Here is a 16,220-nt window from a genome sequence, read left to right on the forward strand (position 1 = left end):
ATCTCATAGATCCCACACACTATTAATAATTAAATCTGTGCAGGATGTATGTTTAGAACATTTGTGTCTCCTGGTCCTGCCTCAAGATTTTTTAGGTGTCCAAAAGAGCACTCCTTCCAGATGGAAATTGTGTCACTTTACATAAACTAGGCTCAGATGCACACACACACACACACACAAATACTCACGTTTGCTCACTTGTTTTTTTTATTCTCTCAAGCAAAAGAAAGAGATACTTTGTGACTCTTCTCCCCGAGGACGTACTTTCTGTGCAAGACCAGCACAGATCCACTCCTAATGAGGGGACAGAAAATAGAGGATATACAGGGGAGGGAGGGAGAGAAGGAAAGGTGCGGAAGGAAGTGTTCTTATAGTCTGGCATAAGGTTCAAAAACAGATGAATCCTATCATTCAGAATAGAGCAATACGTTTGTGTTCTGAGCACTTGTGTGGGCGTGGAGTGTGACTATGTGTTTGTGTGAAACAGTATGAATTTTTTTGCATTTTATGTCATTTAGAATTTCTTTTTTTCCACTCTGCCTCTCCCTGGGCAGATGTGATGAATTTTCATTACAGAGTTTCTGCTTGTTTCTGGCAGCGTGTACGCCTCATAGTCACACGCGAGCACAAACACAAACACCCGAACACACACACACACACACTTACTGCGTCCCTCCACAATGGATACAAACGCCACACACATCCACAGGCATCAGACGAGAGCCATTCCATCAGCAATAACAGTATTAGTGTTAAGAATAACCCCGAAGACAATCCCATCCTGGGAAGTAAAAGAAATAAATGAAACGGAATTAATGCTGCGACACATACATAAAGGCACACAAACACACACTACCCATTACTTTCACACGTGATTCATGTGGCTATTACTTTTTTTGTGGACGTGTTGTGATTAGTTTAACTCCCTTTTAGCTATACAACATGTACATATATACTAAATGTACTATACTTTGTCTTGGAACAAGAAATTGGCGTTATATCGCCTTGTCCTCTCATTGTTTCCATTTCACATACTCCGTGTTCACCGTCTTCACAAATCTTGCTCATCACCTTTTTTTTCGTGTCACAGTAATCTAATAGCAGCTGTGATAAACCTCCGGCTGAAACATTCTCAGCTTAATATTGAACGCGCACTCATCAACCCAGGCAATAAGTTTTGGTAGCAATTAGTGGAGACATTTCTGTTTACTTTAATACCCTTATGTTTGTGCAGGAAAAGCTTTCAGCTCTGTTTCGAGTATTTGGTTTGTTCTTATTTACTTATTATACCCAAAACAATTTCATACATAACACTGTAAATCTAATCAAATTTTACTTTGGTTGATTTTTCACCCTCAGCAACAGACAATTCTTTGAGACAGTTTTTTTTTAGATTTTAGCAACTACTCAAGTGAGGTCCAACTGCCATGTCTTGTTGATGAATTATAAGCTAAATGCTGAATAATAATCAACCTCAAACTCAATTAGTTAATGAATAGCTACTATTCTGATCCGATGTGGGCTCTTTTAATATAACGGCTAGTGCAACAGCTCCGGCCCTTTTTTTTTTTGCAATGCTGTGTAGTTATTTTTCATTAATTTGCTCTCTCACACAAGCGCACAAGAGGGTTAGAGGTTGCGAGTGCATGTGAAAGTTAGCGGAGAATAACCGAGGTCATGAGCAGTACGATAATCCCCAATGTCCTAGTGCCCTAGCTTGATGTGGACTTGCCATGATTAAACTTTCAGCAGCGAAGAGCTGCTGGAACAGGGCTGCGCGCGGGAAAAGTGATGATGAAAGTTACCTCTTGGCGAGGTGGTATAAGCTTTGAAGTGAAATCATCCAACTGTCTGTTTTAATGGATAAACATCTTATTCCTGTGGAAAACACACCTGTGTCCCTGCTGGCGTGATATATATGGAGTGCCATGTCACGCATTAATGAAGGGCGGATGTAGTCAGTGTCTCTGACATGTAAAGCATGCAGGGGGTTTTGTACTCTTTCTCACGGATGCAGAAATAATGCCAATCTCTTTTCCACTGCTGCTCTGACTCATCTCCGCAAGCAAAGACTGACAAGTCTTTTTCATATATTTTATAAACACACTAAAACACGCTTCATTGTTATGACTACAGTGCTCAAATCCTCGCCTGACAAAACCGATGTGGCACCACTGCAAGAAGACTTCAAGATTTGTACAGTACACTGTCTGACACACCTCGTCACTCTGAACAGCCCAGCACAGCTAGAACAAAAACATTTGAGTCACAGACATACATTCATAATTATTCTTATCTGAAAACGGAGACACAGCATGTCAGCTTTGTGCCAAATAAAACACAGACTTATGTCACTATTAACAGATAAGGAAGAGTTCTAACAGTGTTGTACTGATGAGCTCGGGATGAGAGAATATTAGTGCCAGCAAATAGAAGATTTTCTTAGAATAACCTTCACACCAAGAACCTCTGAAATGCTTCCCCTCTGTGCCGATGAAAAGATAATTCAGTCCATTCGATTCATTTTGGAGCCTCGCTGCAACCGAGACGCCACACTTGTGAACAAGCGCACCGACACACCCAGAAACACGCATAAGCAATTTGATTTAAGGTGCTGAAGATGAAGTGTGATGTCTCAGACTGCGCCGTGTGCCTTCACACCTGAGTCCCTGTATGTTAATCGCTATGTATTTCCAGGGCCCGAGCAAACTCTGCATTACGCTTTCATGTAATATCACTTTACAGGATTGCCCAAAATTGAGAGGCTTGAGCTGCATGTTGCTTCATGGAGGCCCCCAGCCGGCAGTGCTGAAAAGCAACAGCAATATGACAGGTTGTTTTCTGCAAAAAACTATCTCAAGACCATTTGTTGTCATAAAGTCTACCTTCAATATTTCAGAGGCTCCACACCTTTTAAAAAATGCATTTTGTTTGTTCTCTAAATGTTTGAGGTTCACCCGACCCACCAATATCTTTGGTGCAGAATCTGTATCTACAAACTTGTCTCTTGCACTTTTGAAATATTATCTGATCTAAGAGCATTACATCATATTTATGACATCACAAATTAGATTCTGTCAATCCTGGTAGTGAATTTTGCAGACACAAATATTTTGTGGGTACTTAAAGCCTCCAAGTCACGAACACTCACGAGAGACTGTATCATCAAGCAGGAGACAACATTTAGCAGTCAAACTTGTGAAATTTGAAAATTAGCCTATACTTGGGTATTCAAATGGAATTATTTTTTAATGAGGTAGAAAGAAATTGATAACATTTTTAATATTTTATTGCACCCTGTATGAAAAAACATATTTTAACACGCAGAGAGTAAAAAAAATGTTTACTAATCAAATGAATCCCAGATTTGTGCTCGGACTGAACTTGTTTTGATAATTCAGATTCCTTAATATTTGCTTTTTATATTTGCACTTTCAAAGCAGTGGTCCCCAGCCTGCTGTGTTTTACGCCAGGGACCGGTTTCATGTAAGACGACAGTTTCAGAGACCGACCTTGGGGTGTGGGGGATAAATATAGAAAAACATAATTATATATAGGAAAAAAAATAGATATGTATGTACGTATATATGTATTAATAGTACTTGAAAAATTCAACTCACCTGGGTTTCCTCTCCTCCTTGGACCTTTTTCCCCTTCATAAAAAATACTGTTTTGTTTGTTGACTTGTTTTGCTTTGCATTTTTAAATTTGTTTCAAAAAGCTTGCCGCCCTTTGAGACGAGCACAGACCGTCATAAGTGGTAGAAAATTTGATCATCATTTTGTTTCTTTATCTATTCTCAGTTTTCTCCGTTGTGGCCTTGTACTAAATAAGCCGTGGAACACTACAAGTCCATGGCCCTGAGTCAGGGACCGCTTCTTTATAGAATCACAATGTGGACAGTGCATCTTTAAAGATGTGCGATTAAGGCTGCTAATTCATATGTTCTCGCTCCACCAAAAATGTAATTTCTCTCACAAAGTTACTTTTTCTCATTTTGAAACACCTAGCATTACAGCTTTACCTACCACCTCAACGGCGTGAAATTGTCAAACAAGAAATTGGATATTTAATCATATATCCATGATGAATAATGAAGACGAATAGCAGGACCTCTGAAGTTTTCAAACTGTATTTGAAAACGTGAATAATTGCTGTCACTGAAATTTCAAAGAAGCCAGAACATAGTGTCCAGTTTCATTAATTCAAAGCAGCACCTGCTGCTGGGAGATCAGTGATGGTATTACCATAGATGGCTTAAATTTTGAAATACACTGAACTCTAGTGCTTTCATTTCATCTCACTTATTATGCGATGTGCACCGACGTCCGGGACTCATGCAGCAAATTTGTTTTCGGAGTGGTTGCCCTGTCAGTGAGCCTTCCTGAGTGCCTTCTGACTACGGGGACTGCCCTTTATAAATAAGTATCACGCACACAGTGTCTCAAATAGCCTGTCAACACGTACAAACACCTTCACCTGTGCAAACCTTCACACACACACAGTTACAAAGCTGTGAGGTTGAGAGGTTCTCTCAATCTGCCTCTGCAGTATTGTGTTTTACCCTTTGTGCTGTTCTTTCGTACACTATTTCTAACCACCTTTACACTTAGTCACAGTGTACCTTTCTCCTTGCCTCTGTGTTTCCATTGTTTTCACCTCTTTCCTCATCTTTCATCTTTCCCACTTCTCCCTTCTTATCTCCTCTCTCCTTATATCCTCCCGTATTGCCTCCTACTCTCCATCATCTTCAAGGTTCGTACTGACTCAGTATCCTGCACACATGGCATATCAACTAGCAAGTGAGTTTCTCACTCAAGAAGCAACCGACAGCGACATGAGACAGAGATGGACACCTTTATAAGGAATGAAAAACATATCTGAAAGTAAATAATTATGCCTTTTCCGCCAAACAGACCTTTGACGTTAGCGGGGATAGTACCGCTGGAAAGTACAAGTTTAACTGAAACTGACCCCCGAGGAAAAAGCTTTTGCGATAACGATAGAGCCTTAAAAGTTCACAGATTTACAGAATGACATAACTCACAAATAACATTCAGTTATTTCATAATGGTTCCCCTTAGACTCGCCAAAAATTTCCAAATCTAATCAGCAGCGATGTCAAAAGTTAGTTTTGGATATTGAAATCAGAGTATGTGAATAACTAAAACCACTGCGCTCAAAAGTCACATTCTGTCTTGAAAAGTTATTTGCAATCATATCTGCTGATTCTCATTGACAAATGCCGTTTGGTGCCTGACAGGTGTTCTTGTGTTTTACCGGGGACACGCTGTTCCCATGGAGATGGCTGTGCTCCATTTACATCACCCCAGCATCTTTTTCACCGTCCTGGACCTTATTTTGAGCGTATAGTTGTACTTATATAATCTTCGGGCAAAAATAGGCCTTTTCAATCCCCCACTATATTCCCTGAGGTCTGCAGTTGGCTGAGCATATGGACACACATGTTCAAACAGAAACTATTCTATTCAAAGCCATATCTGCGCATGTGAATTAACCGCGTCATCAAATTAATACGTGCACATTTACAAACACATACATTTAGCATACATCTCAGGGTTCTGGATTAGGGATACAGATTAGAGATTAAGGCCAGCAGTGGGATTACACAGAATGCCACAGCCCCCGCCTACACCGTAGATGAGAAGCACCTCTGGATGAATTATTTCATCCGAAAGAGTGAGTGAGCAAGTGCATGAGTGGGTGAGCGAGCGAGCAAGTGAGTGTGTGAGCGAGACACTTGTTGCCTAATTCTAATTTAGCACTATGATATCAGCAAATATCATTATCTCCATGCATATTCTTGGTTTTATCTTTGTCCTCACATCTGCTACTGCTACTTGTAAACCCCGGTGTGGCAGGAGTCATTGTAGAGGCAGCAAACCAACATTTGCATTAACTAAAGCGCCTCCCGACACGAAGGAATCATCTCGATACGGCTCGGCAAAGACAGAAGATGGAATATAACCAGCCACCATTGATACAATGTCAGGAGTGATATAAGAACTGAGCTGTGAAGCTTCCAGAATGCTTCAGTCGCAGAGAAGCTTGAGGATACATGGCGGAAACTTCCAAGATTTCTGTCTCCTACAGTAGATGGAGCATTAGACGATGTGGGTGATGATAGCCCAAGGAAGGTACCGGAATCGTATATTGATTGTTGATTCACCAACCATGTCCTTCTACCCAGCTTTTTGGAGTCTCCTGGGATCGCTCTAATCCCTTGACTTGATTTCGCTTCTTTCCTCTGACAATTATATTTCTCCACATTATTTTCTTCTCTTGTTGTTTTCTTGATGTCTATTCACCGTCGTCGGGCACATTGTTATTCGCCCACAGAAATTCACATCAATATCTGCTACTTTGAAGGGAAAAGAAATCGAAATTTATACCGAGAGACGTTTCTAACAGGGTTGGGAACTACTCATCTAGATCAAATCCAAACTTACAGTCATGCACAGGGAAATCAATCTCCCTGTCATTAAAATACTATCAGGTCACAGGTCAGGTCCTCAGAGATTGCTGAAGCAGACAGCTGCTTTAGGGACAGAGGGACATTGACCTTTATAAACAGAGTTTAGGATGAACTTAAACAGCCGTTGTGCAGAATCTACAGACTTTGGAAGAGTGGATAGAAGATTAGTGGGTAGCTTAGTATCTGTTGACAAGCCTGGCACGCAACCAGGCTGCCAGCAGCCTTAGCATCCCTATTTGTTCAGAAATTGACTGACTTGACTGTATCTTTGATTCTTTCTGTGAACAGAATATTTCTTAAAGCAAAAAGTCACAATGATCTCTTTGTATCAGAATTGCCGCTGTGATAATTCATGCATCACTTCAGCTCTTTGTTTGAAACTGTTGTTTTTTGTTGTTTTTTTTTTTTACAGGTGAATGCCGTCATGCCATTTGGGTGCCTTGCCCTGCGAGATGGGCGGACATATAGTAGTATATCCGATGTCACGGATAAATATGAGATCGGGCAGGTTCTCAGAGCGTGAGTATCAGTTGAGTCATTGAAATTCATTGTAAAAATACCAATATGGCCCACTGGATTGTATTTGTGAGAATACTCATTTTGGATTAGAACTGTCCTGAAATGTCTTTTCCTTTCACCAAAGGAATGACAGAATGCTGGAGCAGAAGGCCAGCCTGTGACTGTCATAAAGGACATTTAAAGTTGAAATTGTCATTTAACGTTGTCAGCTGTCTGTGTATTTTTGATCATGACAGCTCATAAAGCACATGTTTGGAACTTGGCTAACCAAAGCACTCCTCCACCCTTCCTTGAGAAAAAAGCACCTCTCCTTGACACACAAACACACTAACACACACACACACACACGCACACACTCGCACACACACAACACCAATCAGTGTTGGAAGCCATATGGCAACATCCACATCTGGCCTCAAAGATTTCTGCTCATCCTTTACATAATAACTCACACACAAAGTCACCCTGTGTGTGTGTGTGTGTGTGTGGTGTGTGTGTGTGTGTGTGTGTGTGTGTGTGTGTGTGTGTGTGTGTGTGTGTGACTGTGTGTGTGTGTGTGTATTGAAGTGAAATACAGTATATTTCATAAAGTGAAGCCTAAGTGTGATATTCACTTGATATTTTTCATCATGATTTTGATTAAAAGTAGAGTTTGCGGTATTATAATCATCATCTTTATTGTTCGTTCATTGTGAAGTTACTTATAAACTACAATTTATCATGCACTGTACTGGTTTCATAAAAGAACAATAAATAAAGCAGTATTTGTCGTTTTTCTCCTTTGGATTAGTGTTCATTACTTATGACACATCTTTTTGTAACAGTAATGTAATTCTGCATTACCCAGCTACTCGAAATCCATTTGGTAAAAAGTATTATAGGCCTCTGGGGCTCAGAAGCAGATGATGCGCTCATCTTCCAAATATTTTTTCTATAGCTTGCAATCTTTTTTATTCTCCAGACTTTGTATTTACTCGTTTTCCTCTGATCTCTTTCTCTCTTTCTTACCTTGCAGCAAGGAGTTCTGTGAGCTGTGCCTGGCTAAGGACAGACAAACAGACAAGGTGTTTGTCTGCAAGAAATTCCTCAAGAAAGATGGCAGGAAAGTCCGCAAGGCTGCCAAGAATGAAATCATGATTCTGAAATTGTACGCAGTCAGCCTATGGAGACACGGGGATGTATGATTTAAGAGAGCAAAGCCATAAAAATGGAAGATGGGGGAAACAATGCAGTTGTTTTGAATTTCTCATCATATTTACAGTCAGACAATTCCTCTGTAATGTGCACACAGGTGTTTGTAACTGCAGCCTTGAATTGTTTTTGGCATATCCAGCAAACTGACAACATTTACTCCTACACAATCCTGTATAAATTTCAGACTATTCAAAGCCCAGAGAATATGTCTGCAACTCCTATTTGCTCTTTCAGGGTCAACCATCCGAACATTCTTCAGCTGATAGATACATTTGAGACCCGGAAAGAATATTTCATCATCCAGGAACTGTGAGTTCGCCTTTCGATTTCATCAATTCAGCAAGCTCTCTTAATGTGTGTGTGCGTGCATGGGTGCGTGCGTGTGTGTCAAATGAGTATGTGCATTTATGTACCTTACATACACAAATCTGTCAGCTGAAGGGTAGGGACTGAACCTTTCCACTTATTACTGTGTGTGCAGTTTCTCCCCTCAGCAACAGCAGAGGGTATAAGATTTGATGAGATATTTGCTCTTAGTAGCACTCGACATTACTTATTGCTCCTGAAGCAATGCTACGTCCTGGGAGGGTCTCTAAACAAAGCTCCAAATCGATATGCCCACCTGCGACACTTCTGACTAGTGTATTTTTCTCGACATTTGCAACAGTATCTCTCAGCAATAACTTTGATTGAACCTGTGTGTGTCGGTGAAGAGTGTCGGTGGGGGGGCTATTTCTGTTGAGTTTGTAAAAAGTTGATTACATTGCACTCAAAGTTATTGTAGTAATCTGTGTGCTACCATGTGTTGGTGTAGCCCACACTTGTACACAGGTAATAGCGCTTCTGCTGGGGGCGATATGTGACAATCATTCTTTTTTTTTTCTCCAAAGTTAACAAAGTCACACAAAGAGTAATGACCAGTACTCTGTTTTTTAATTGCTGAGCTGTGCTAGCCTCAGGCCAGTCGACGCAGATTGCATTACTAATGGACATGGAAAAAAAAGCGCACAGAGGGTTTGATAACTGTGTTACAAAAAGCTTAAAGTGATTAACTGTACTCCAACATATGGGTAATAGTTGAGGGAACTCAGAGCATTATTTTTATTGCTATATTTTGTCAAGGTGTGTACTATAGTTGTGAATGTATGTGCGTGTTCACATGTATGCACGTGTGACGGCATGCAGAGCCACAGGAGGAGATGTGTTTGACTGGATTAAGGACCAAGGGAATTACACAGAGAGAGATGCCTCCAATGTCATCAAACAAGTCCTTGAGGCTGTGGCATACTTACACTCCCTCAACATAGTCCACAGGAATCTCAAGGTATATTCAGTCTTTCTATCCTTATATCATGGTCTCTGTGGCATTGTGTGAGGGGAAGGGGCTGTACCAAAAAAAAAAAAAATGAAATTTTAAAGTCTAAAATACGGTTAGAAATATAACCAAATGATTTACACTGTGAGTGCCTGTCTTGCCGTCACAACATGGAAAGCAATTTTGTGCCTTTCAGAAACAGAATTTCTTTGGAGACAAATAAAAGCTTTATACTGCCATCTCATTTAATGGTTCAATATTTGATAACATTTTGGCAGGGGAGAAAATACTGTCTTTATATCATAATGCAATCTCAAGCGATATAGAGAAGCATCCATTTCTGATTATACTAACATCCCGTTATGACATGGCATCTCTTTAGCTCCAGATTCCCTCTACTGGTAGAAGAGTGAATTTTTCATCCGGTCGAGCTGTACTTATGTTGTGCAAATCTGGAAAACCGAATGAAAGTTCCCAAAGGCGCCAAAATGAAAATACCTTTATTAGGAAAAGCCTGCATTTTTCCCCTAACCATCGATGCCAGTTTGTAACATTTTTGCACATCACTGCTGTTTTCACAACCCCTACAAGCCATTGGGTGCAAATACTGTTACGAGCCTGTGAATCTAAACAAAGCTGTCATGTAACACCAAGATATTTCACACATTTGACTGCCAAAAAACATAAGACGACTTTAACTTCAATAAGCTGAATACAAATGCATGTTTTCCAAAGATAAAGTGTGCAGAACAAACACGGACAGAAATACAATCCATAAAATGCCAAAAATCCTGTGAAAAATTGGGCAATTATATACCGTCTCTACACATCTCCCTAAAACGGAGGATGAAACATCTACTCAAATATTGCTGAGACACATTAAAAGCGGAAAACCAACTTTGAAATTCGGTTGAACTGAAATGTCAATAATTGCTGCATTTGAATTTAGGGCCTCGGTCTCTGTACAAATGTCAAGTGCTTATTCTTCCCCTCTTTTTAACCAGCTGGAAAACCTGATGTATTACACAGAAAATAACCACAACAAAGTAGTCCTGCGGGATTTCTACCTTTCAAGATTTGAGAATGGACCCATCACAGAACCTTGCGGAACACCAGAATACCTGGGTAAAAAAAAAGCTCTCACTTCTTTTTTTAAGTATCTCTCCATTTTAGGGTCAAGCTACTTTTTTGGGGTCAAGCTCCTTTTCTAGCCTTTTTAACTGATGTCTTGCTGCAATTTTTCCTTTTCATCTACTCTAACCTGCCCTGCACAGTTATTTTGTCTCCCGAAAGTTAATATGGGGGAACTCAGAGTGCAGAGCTGAGTTTTGGCCTCATTCTCTGCGGTAAAAGACAGAACAGTTATTCATAATACCGAGCTGAGTAATTAGGCACATAAATAAGGTAGGGGAACAGAGGGCCTGGCAGGAGAGGTATTAAAAAATGGGTTTTATGAAAGGAGAGCCCTTATGCAGTGTGGACTAATGAACATGGTGTTCTGGTCTGAAAATGAAAACTCAGGTCATTTAAATCTCACTTCTTGTCACTGTCTGAACTTTTATGGTCTCTCAGCACCTGAAGTGGTTGCTCGCCATCGATACGGTCGCCCCGTGGACTGCTGGGCGGTGGGGGTCATTATGTACATACTGTGAGTCTCCATACAGGTCAAATTACAACTTCCTTCACACTTAAAATGACTCCCTGAATAATCATCTTGGTTTGACTGGAATATGAATAATTTTGCTATGATAAGTAAATGTTTTACCGTCCTTAATATGCGATGCCATTTGTCTACATTTGTTATGTTTTGCTCTATTTTCAGCTTATCAGGTAACCCTCCGTTCTATGATGAGACAGAAGAAGAGAACACGGATCTACATAATCGCATCATTTTCTGTCGCATTGTCGCTGGTGACTTTGAGTTTGATTCTCCCTACTGGGATGACATTTCACCTGCAGGTACGTAAAACTACCACACGATGGCGACAAATGCCGGGCTAACTTTGTTTAAAGGTAGGAAAAATAACAAAGAACCGCAATTACTGCCAACAAAGCCCGTCTGTGTGTTTTTCCATCATTACTGAGAATTTGCAGGAATGGGAAATAACCCATGTCACATCACTTAGCTCGGTAATGTGTCATTAAATTTTGAATTTCCGTAAACAACTGTACCCTTCTAGACAGTTTTAAGAATCAGAAAAAAAATAATTTGTCCCATAGGTGCAATTAGGGGGCACATGGATTAGCAGCATCACGAGAACATCAATAAATATATTGGTGAATATATGCATATATATAAGTATAATAATATACTGTGCAGAATTATGCAATTTGTCCCATTGGTAACAATGGTACGAGAAAGACTAAGTAACCTTTCTGCCATTTTTTGTGCACGTTCTCTTTCAGCTAAGGAGCTCGTCTGTCGGCTCATGGAGGTCGACCAGATGCTGAGAATCACAGCACAAGATGCACTTTGGCACGAATGGTAACACAACGCATAAATTCACAAAATCGTGCATCCATACTTTCACACATATCCACAAGGCTTGCCCAGACATGCTTCTTGTCTGTGTCAGGATTGCAGGGAATGGTGCATCAGAGAAGAACCTAAAGGATGGCGTGTGTGCCCAGTTTGAGAAGAACTTTGCTAAGGCCAAATGGCGGGTATGAATTCTCTCTCATCCTCAGTATCTGCCAGTGACACTCAATAAGGTTGCTGTTTATGAAATATGAAGATGGGTGAGCATTAGGAGTTAAGGGGGTGAAAAAGGCCAACATATATGATGAGTAACTAAGTTCTACTGAAGTCGTCTGGCTTAACAAACAATGACAGAAACAAGCTTTGAATTTACAAAACATGCTGGTTGTCAAGAGACTGTCATGGTGATGTTAACTTGGAAGTCCATGAGGGAGTGAATCAAGATGGTATTGCTGTCGTAACAGTTTAAGTAACAGCCATACACCTCTTCTCTCTTTTTCCATATGATTCCCAGGAGCTGAAGGTATTGTCATTTATCATGATAGAGTGGAAGGACAGAGCATGGGTGGAAATTCGTATTCAGTGTGGTATGAGTCAATAACAGAACATCTACGATGACATCTCGATCCAAAACAAGCAGTTTCATCAGAAAATATTCAGAAATATCTCTTCGGTCGCTTGCAAACTTTTAGTCAAACCCAAGTCAGCCTTGAGATTTATTGATCCAATTATGAATGACGAAGTTCTCCTCATAAGCTCTGTACCTGCCTACTGTCACTCTGTCTGTCCCAGAAGAGATCCATCCACACTGCCCCAATTTTCCTTGTTAGAGTCGAGTCAAAGTGGCCAGCTCTGCTCCTTTCTTACTCCTCATCTGCACTGTGAAGCGTGATTTGTATTAACCAGAAATAACCAACAGCAGGGGAGAGTGTTAGCTTGTGTAGTTTTTTGATTAGTGCAGATAAGGAGAAGGTCAGATGGAAAGGATATGAGGGATTTAGGCCACTGTGGACTTTTATAATGTTGTTTTGAAGTATAAGGCCCTCTGTCATTCCTCTTATGTAAATCCTGGCTCATTGCCCCATATTGCACCTCAATGTTACATTCAAGTCACACTTTAAGATACAAAGAAGCCGCTTAGTCTACACGTATTGTAATCAGTGATGTTTTTGTGTGAAAATGGCTTTTTACTTCCAGAGAATAAATTCCCTGGTTTAGAAACAACTTCTAAGCTCACAATTTTCCCCTTAATCTTTCAAGTGTTTATAAAGCAAAAGGAGTCAGATGAGTGTTAATGTTCACTTAACTTTTCACTTGCCTTTTCCACTCAACAAGCAGACAAGGAGTCGCTTGGAAGAATGAGTCTTGGGATTGATCCAAACCAGGGTTCATTCAGTCAAATCCACCTGGAAGTACATAAGTGGCACCAACCTTTCTGCACGGTTCACTTCACAAGAATCACATCGCAGCGCTTTACTATGATGGTGCCTTGACAAGCTTTATGTGTCAGTTGTCTGTCTTTGAAACTCATTTTTATGCTGTATCTTCAACTACTATAGAATCAGTTTTCCCCTCTTTCAGATAACAAGTTGTTGGGTGCAAATGTAGAATATAACACACATTTAAAACAATGTCCTATTTCATCTATATGTCCCTTGTGTCTGCCTCTGTCCATTTTGCAGAAAGCAATCCGTGTAACCACGTTCATGCAACGACTCAAGAATTCCGAGGCAATGATCGACAGCAATTCAGCCGAAATTCAGGGCTGTGAGGAGGCAGGGGGGATAGAGGGGAGTGTGTCCCAGGGAACAAATGATAAAGGAGGGGTGTCTTTAGAGGTTGTGGTTGAAAATATACCAGCAGTAACAGAGCAGGATGCCGAAAAACAGGAGGGATTAAATACGACTCCAGAGCCATCAATCGTATCATCCACGGGTAATACTCAGGAGAACTTGGGTCAAGTAAATGCAGAACCCAAACCTGCGCCAGAACAGTCTGATAAGTCAAGTACAAAGAAAGCAGTAGGTGATGGAACCAGAAAAATGGCTGCAAATTTAGGTCAAAATAAAGTTGCGCCAGAATCCAAAATGACCCCTGCGATGAACCATGAATCTACCAAGCAGTCAGACAGCATTCCAAGTGCTCATCTTGACAGCAAACAGACATCCGCCTCCCCTGATCCAAGCGGCAGGCGTAAAATGGCTGCAACACTCCACGGTTCCCCAGCCGGTACCTCCGCTCCTGCAACCGAGAAAAGACCAGCCACACAAAGGGAAAAGAATGAGGAGAATGATGGAAGTTGGTGTCAGACCCAACTACCTGAGGCAGTGGCAGAGGGTTCAGTGGCTACATCAGTCACTCTGGCAAGTGGACCTGGACCTGAAGTAGATGCAGGTTTAGGAGTTAGGTTAAGGGGAACTACAAGTCCTGTGGTTCGAAAGGATAGAGATGCCAAGAAAACAGAGAGATACAGTGCTGAGTTTAGTGTAGCCAGGACAGGTCAAGCAACAGGACAAGGTTGCTATGCAGCAGGAAGCTCAGCTAGCTTGGGACGACATGCCACACCATACAACATCGATGTTGGGACGGTAGGCATGGGTATAGCGGGGAGCTACGGGAGTCCATACAGTTCCCTTTACACAGGTGGGGCTAGAGTAGGGATGTACGGGACAGGGTTACACCATGGAGGAGGCAGCTGCAGCACCACAAGTGACTGGCAAATGGACAGTGTGATTGAGCAGATTGAAAAGCAAATGGCTGCTGTGTTGGAAAAGATTGAGGGAGACATGCCCTCATTGCTGGAGCAAATCAGTGACTGCCCCCCGGAGGCAACCCGCGTTCGAAGTGCACATGCCTCGCCGGCCATCTCTCGTGCGCACCCCTCGCAACACTCCTCGAGTGACACCTCGGCCACTCCTCCGCCCCTGCCCACCTCTCCCAGACCTGCGCTACCTTCTCTCCCTCGTCTCACTATCCCCCCTCCTTCGTATCCCCCACCCTCACCACCTACACAGGCCTCGGCACAGCCTACAGAAGACCAAGAGGACAGAGACGGACAAAGGGGCGCTTCTGGCTCAAGTCATTCACCCAGAACTGGAATTAGTAGAGGGGTATGAGAGCAAGTATGCATGATACTCAACAATGCATGGAAAACACTTCATTTGGGGGCAAATGAAAATAATATATCTTGAGCTATCTTGATCCCAATTCAGTTACTCTGTTATAACAAGAATAATCCACTTTAGCCCCCACAAAAATGCTGTGTTGTTTAGTGTGCCTGTGTGTTCACAACGAGATGACAGGGCATCTTGAAATGACGATCGACGACCGTAAGAAAAGATTGCTCTTTTTACACTGCATTGATCATTATGGCAGCCTCCCAACGCAAGAGTTCAAAATTGTATAAGTTCCAAATTAGGACTGTATGTTTCATGTTCACCACACAACCTCCTCGTGCTGTGGTCCCAACAGTATGTGTCATCTACAGAAACGAGGGACAGTTGTCACATGAACACAAGAAGGTGTATCATACTTTGCATTATTCTCTAGAAATTGTAAATAATCAAAAGAACTGGGTTCCTATTTTTAACACCACCCCACTTGTTCGCATCGTTGTGTCCAAACATGCATTCATGTTTTTTTTCCACACAACCTCATTCCTCTTTTATTTATGTAACTATTCATTATATATTGAAGATGAACATGCAGTGCCCCGATTCGACAAAACTATGTTAAAGTGGTCTCAATAAGCTATTCTGTCTAGCTAGTATTTATTTTATGATTATCATTTTTTTTTTTCATTTTTTTAATCATAGTGTATTGAAGAATCCTGCTCCAACAGTTACGTTTCACCAATTTTACTCATGATGAGATATTCAAATGACACCACCCCTTGTTGAACAGTGTTGTCTGTTTGTCACTTTTAGCTTAAAATAAAAAAAGCATCTGAAATTTATTCAGCTTTTGGATCTATGTAGCTCCATGTGATTCTGTCATTTATAGATTCATGTGACGTCTTGACAGCTATTATGCTTCCTTATATAAATGGTATTATGTTTGCAAGTCTTTCAATAAAAGTTCAATAATAAAACATACTGACGTTAGTGAGCGAACTTTTTGACACAAGATGACATAACCGTCATCTGGTATGGTGCGATAAATCATTGAGAACAGTACTGACCTCCACTTAAGCTAATTGTTGCTAGTGCTGATGTGGC

The 16,220-nt window shown here is 41.1% G+C and overlaps 1 protein-coding gene across 1 annotated transcript in view; it reads left to right on the forward strand.

The window, feature by feature from the left end:
* The window catches only part of camkvl (CaM kinase-like vesicle-associated, like), a 36,592-nt gene extending 20,495 nt beyond the window's left edge, over positions 1-16,097 (forward strand). The window contains exons 2-11 of the mRNA XM_086141713.1: positions 6,909-7,015; positions 8,031-8,162; positions 8,444-8,518; positions 9,395-9,533; positions 10,529-10,649; positions 11,097-11,172; positions 11,347-11,483; positions 11,931-12,009; positions 12,101-12,188; positions 13,686-16,097. Coding sequence (XP_085997839.1) covers positions 6,921-7,015; positions 8,031-8,162; positions 8,444-8,518; positions 9,395-9,533; positions 10,529-10,649; positions 11,097-11,172; positions 11,347-11,483; positions 11,931-12,009; positions 12,101-12,188; positions 13,686-15,119 — 2,376 coding nt within the window. The 5' untranslated portion in view covers positions 6,909-6,920 and the 3' untranslated portion in view covers positions 15,120-16,097. The remainder of the gene's footprint in view (positions 1-6,908; positions 7,016-8,030; positions 8,163-8,443; positions 8,519-9,394; positions 9,534-10,528; positions 10,650-11,096; positions 11,173-11,346; positions 11,484-11,930; positions 12,010-12,100; positions 12,189-13,685) is intronic.
* The last annotated feature ends 123 nt before the right edge of the window (positions 16,098-16,220 follow it).

Source organism: Fistularia commersonii, chromosome 34 (assembly GCF_037954325.1).
Source record: "Fistularia commersonii isolate RoL2024-O1a breed Wild chromosome 34, RoL_Fcom_v1.0, whole genome shotgun sequence".
NCBI lineage: Eukaryota > Metazoa > Chordata > Actinopteri > Syngnathiformes > Fistulariidae > Fistularia > Fistularia commersonii.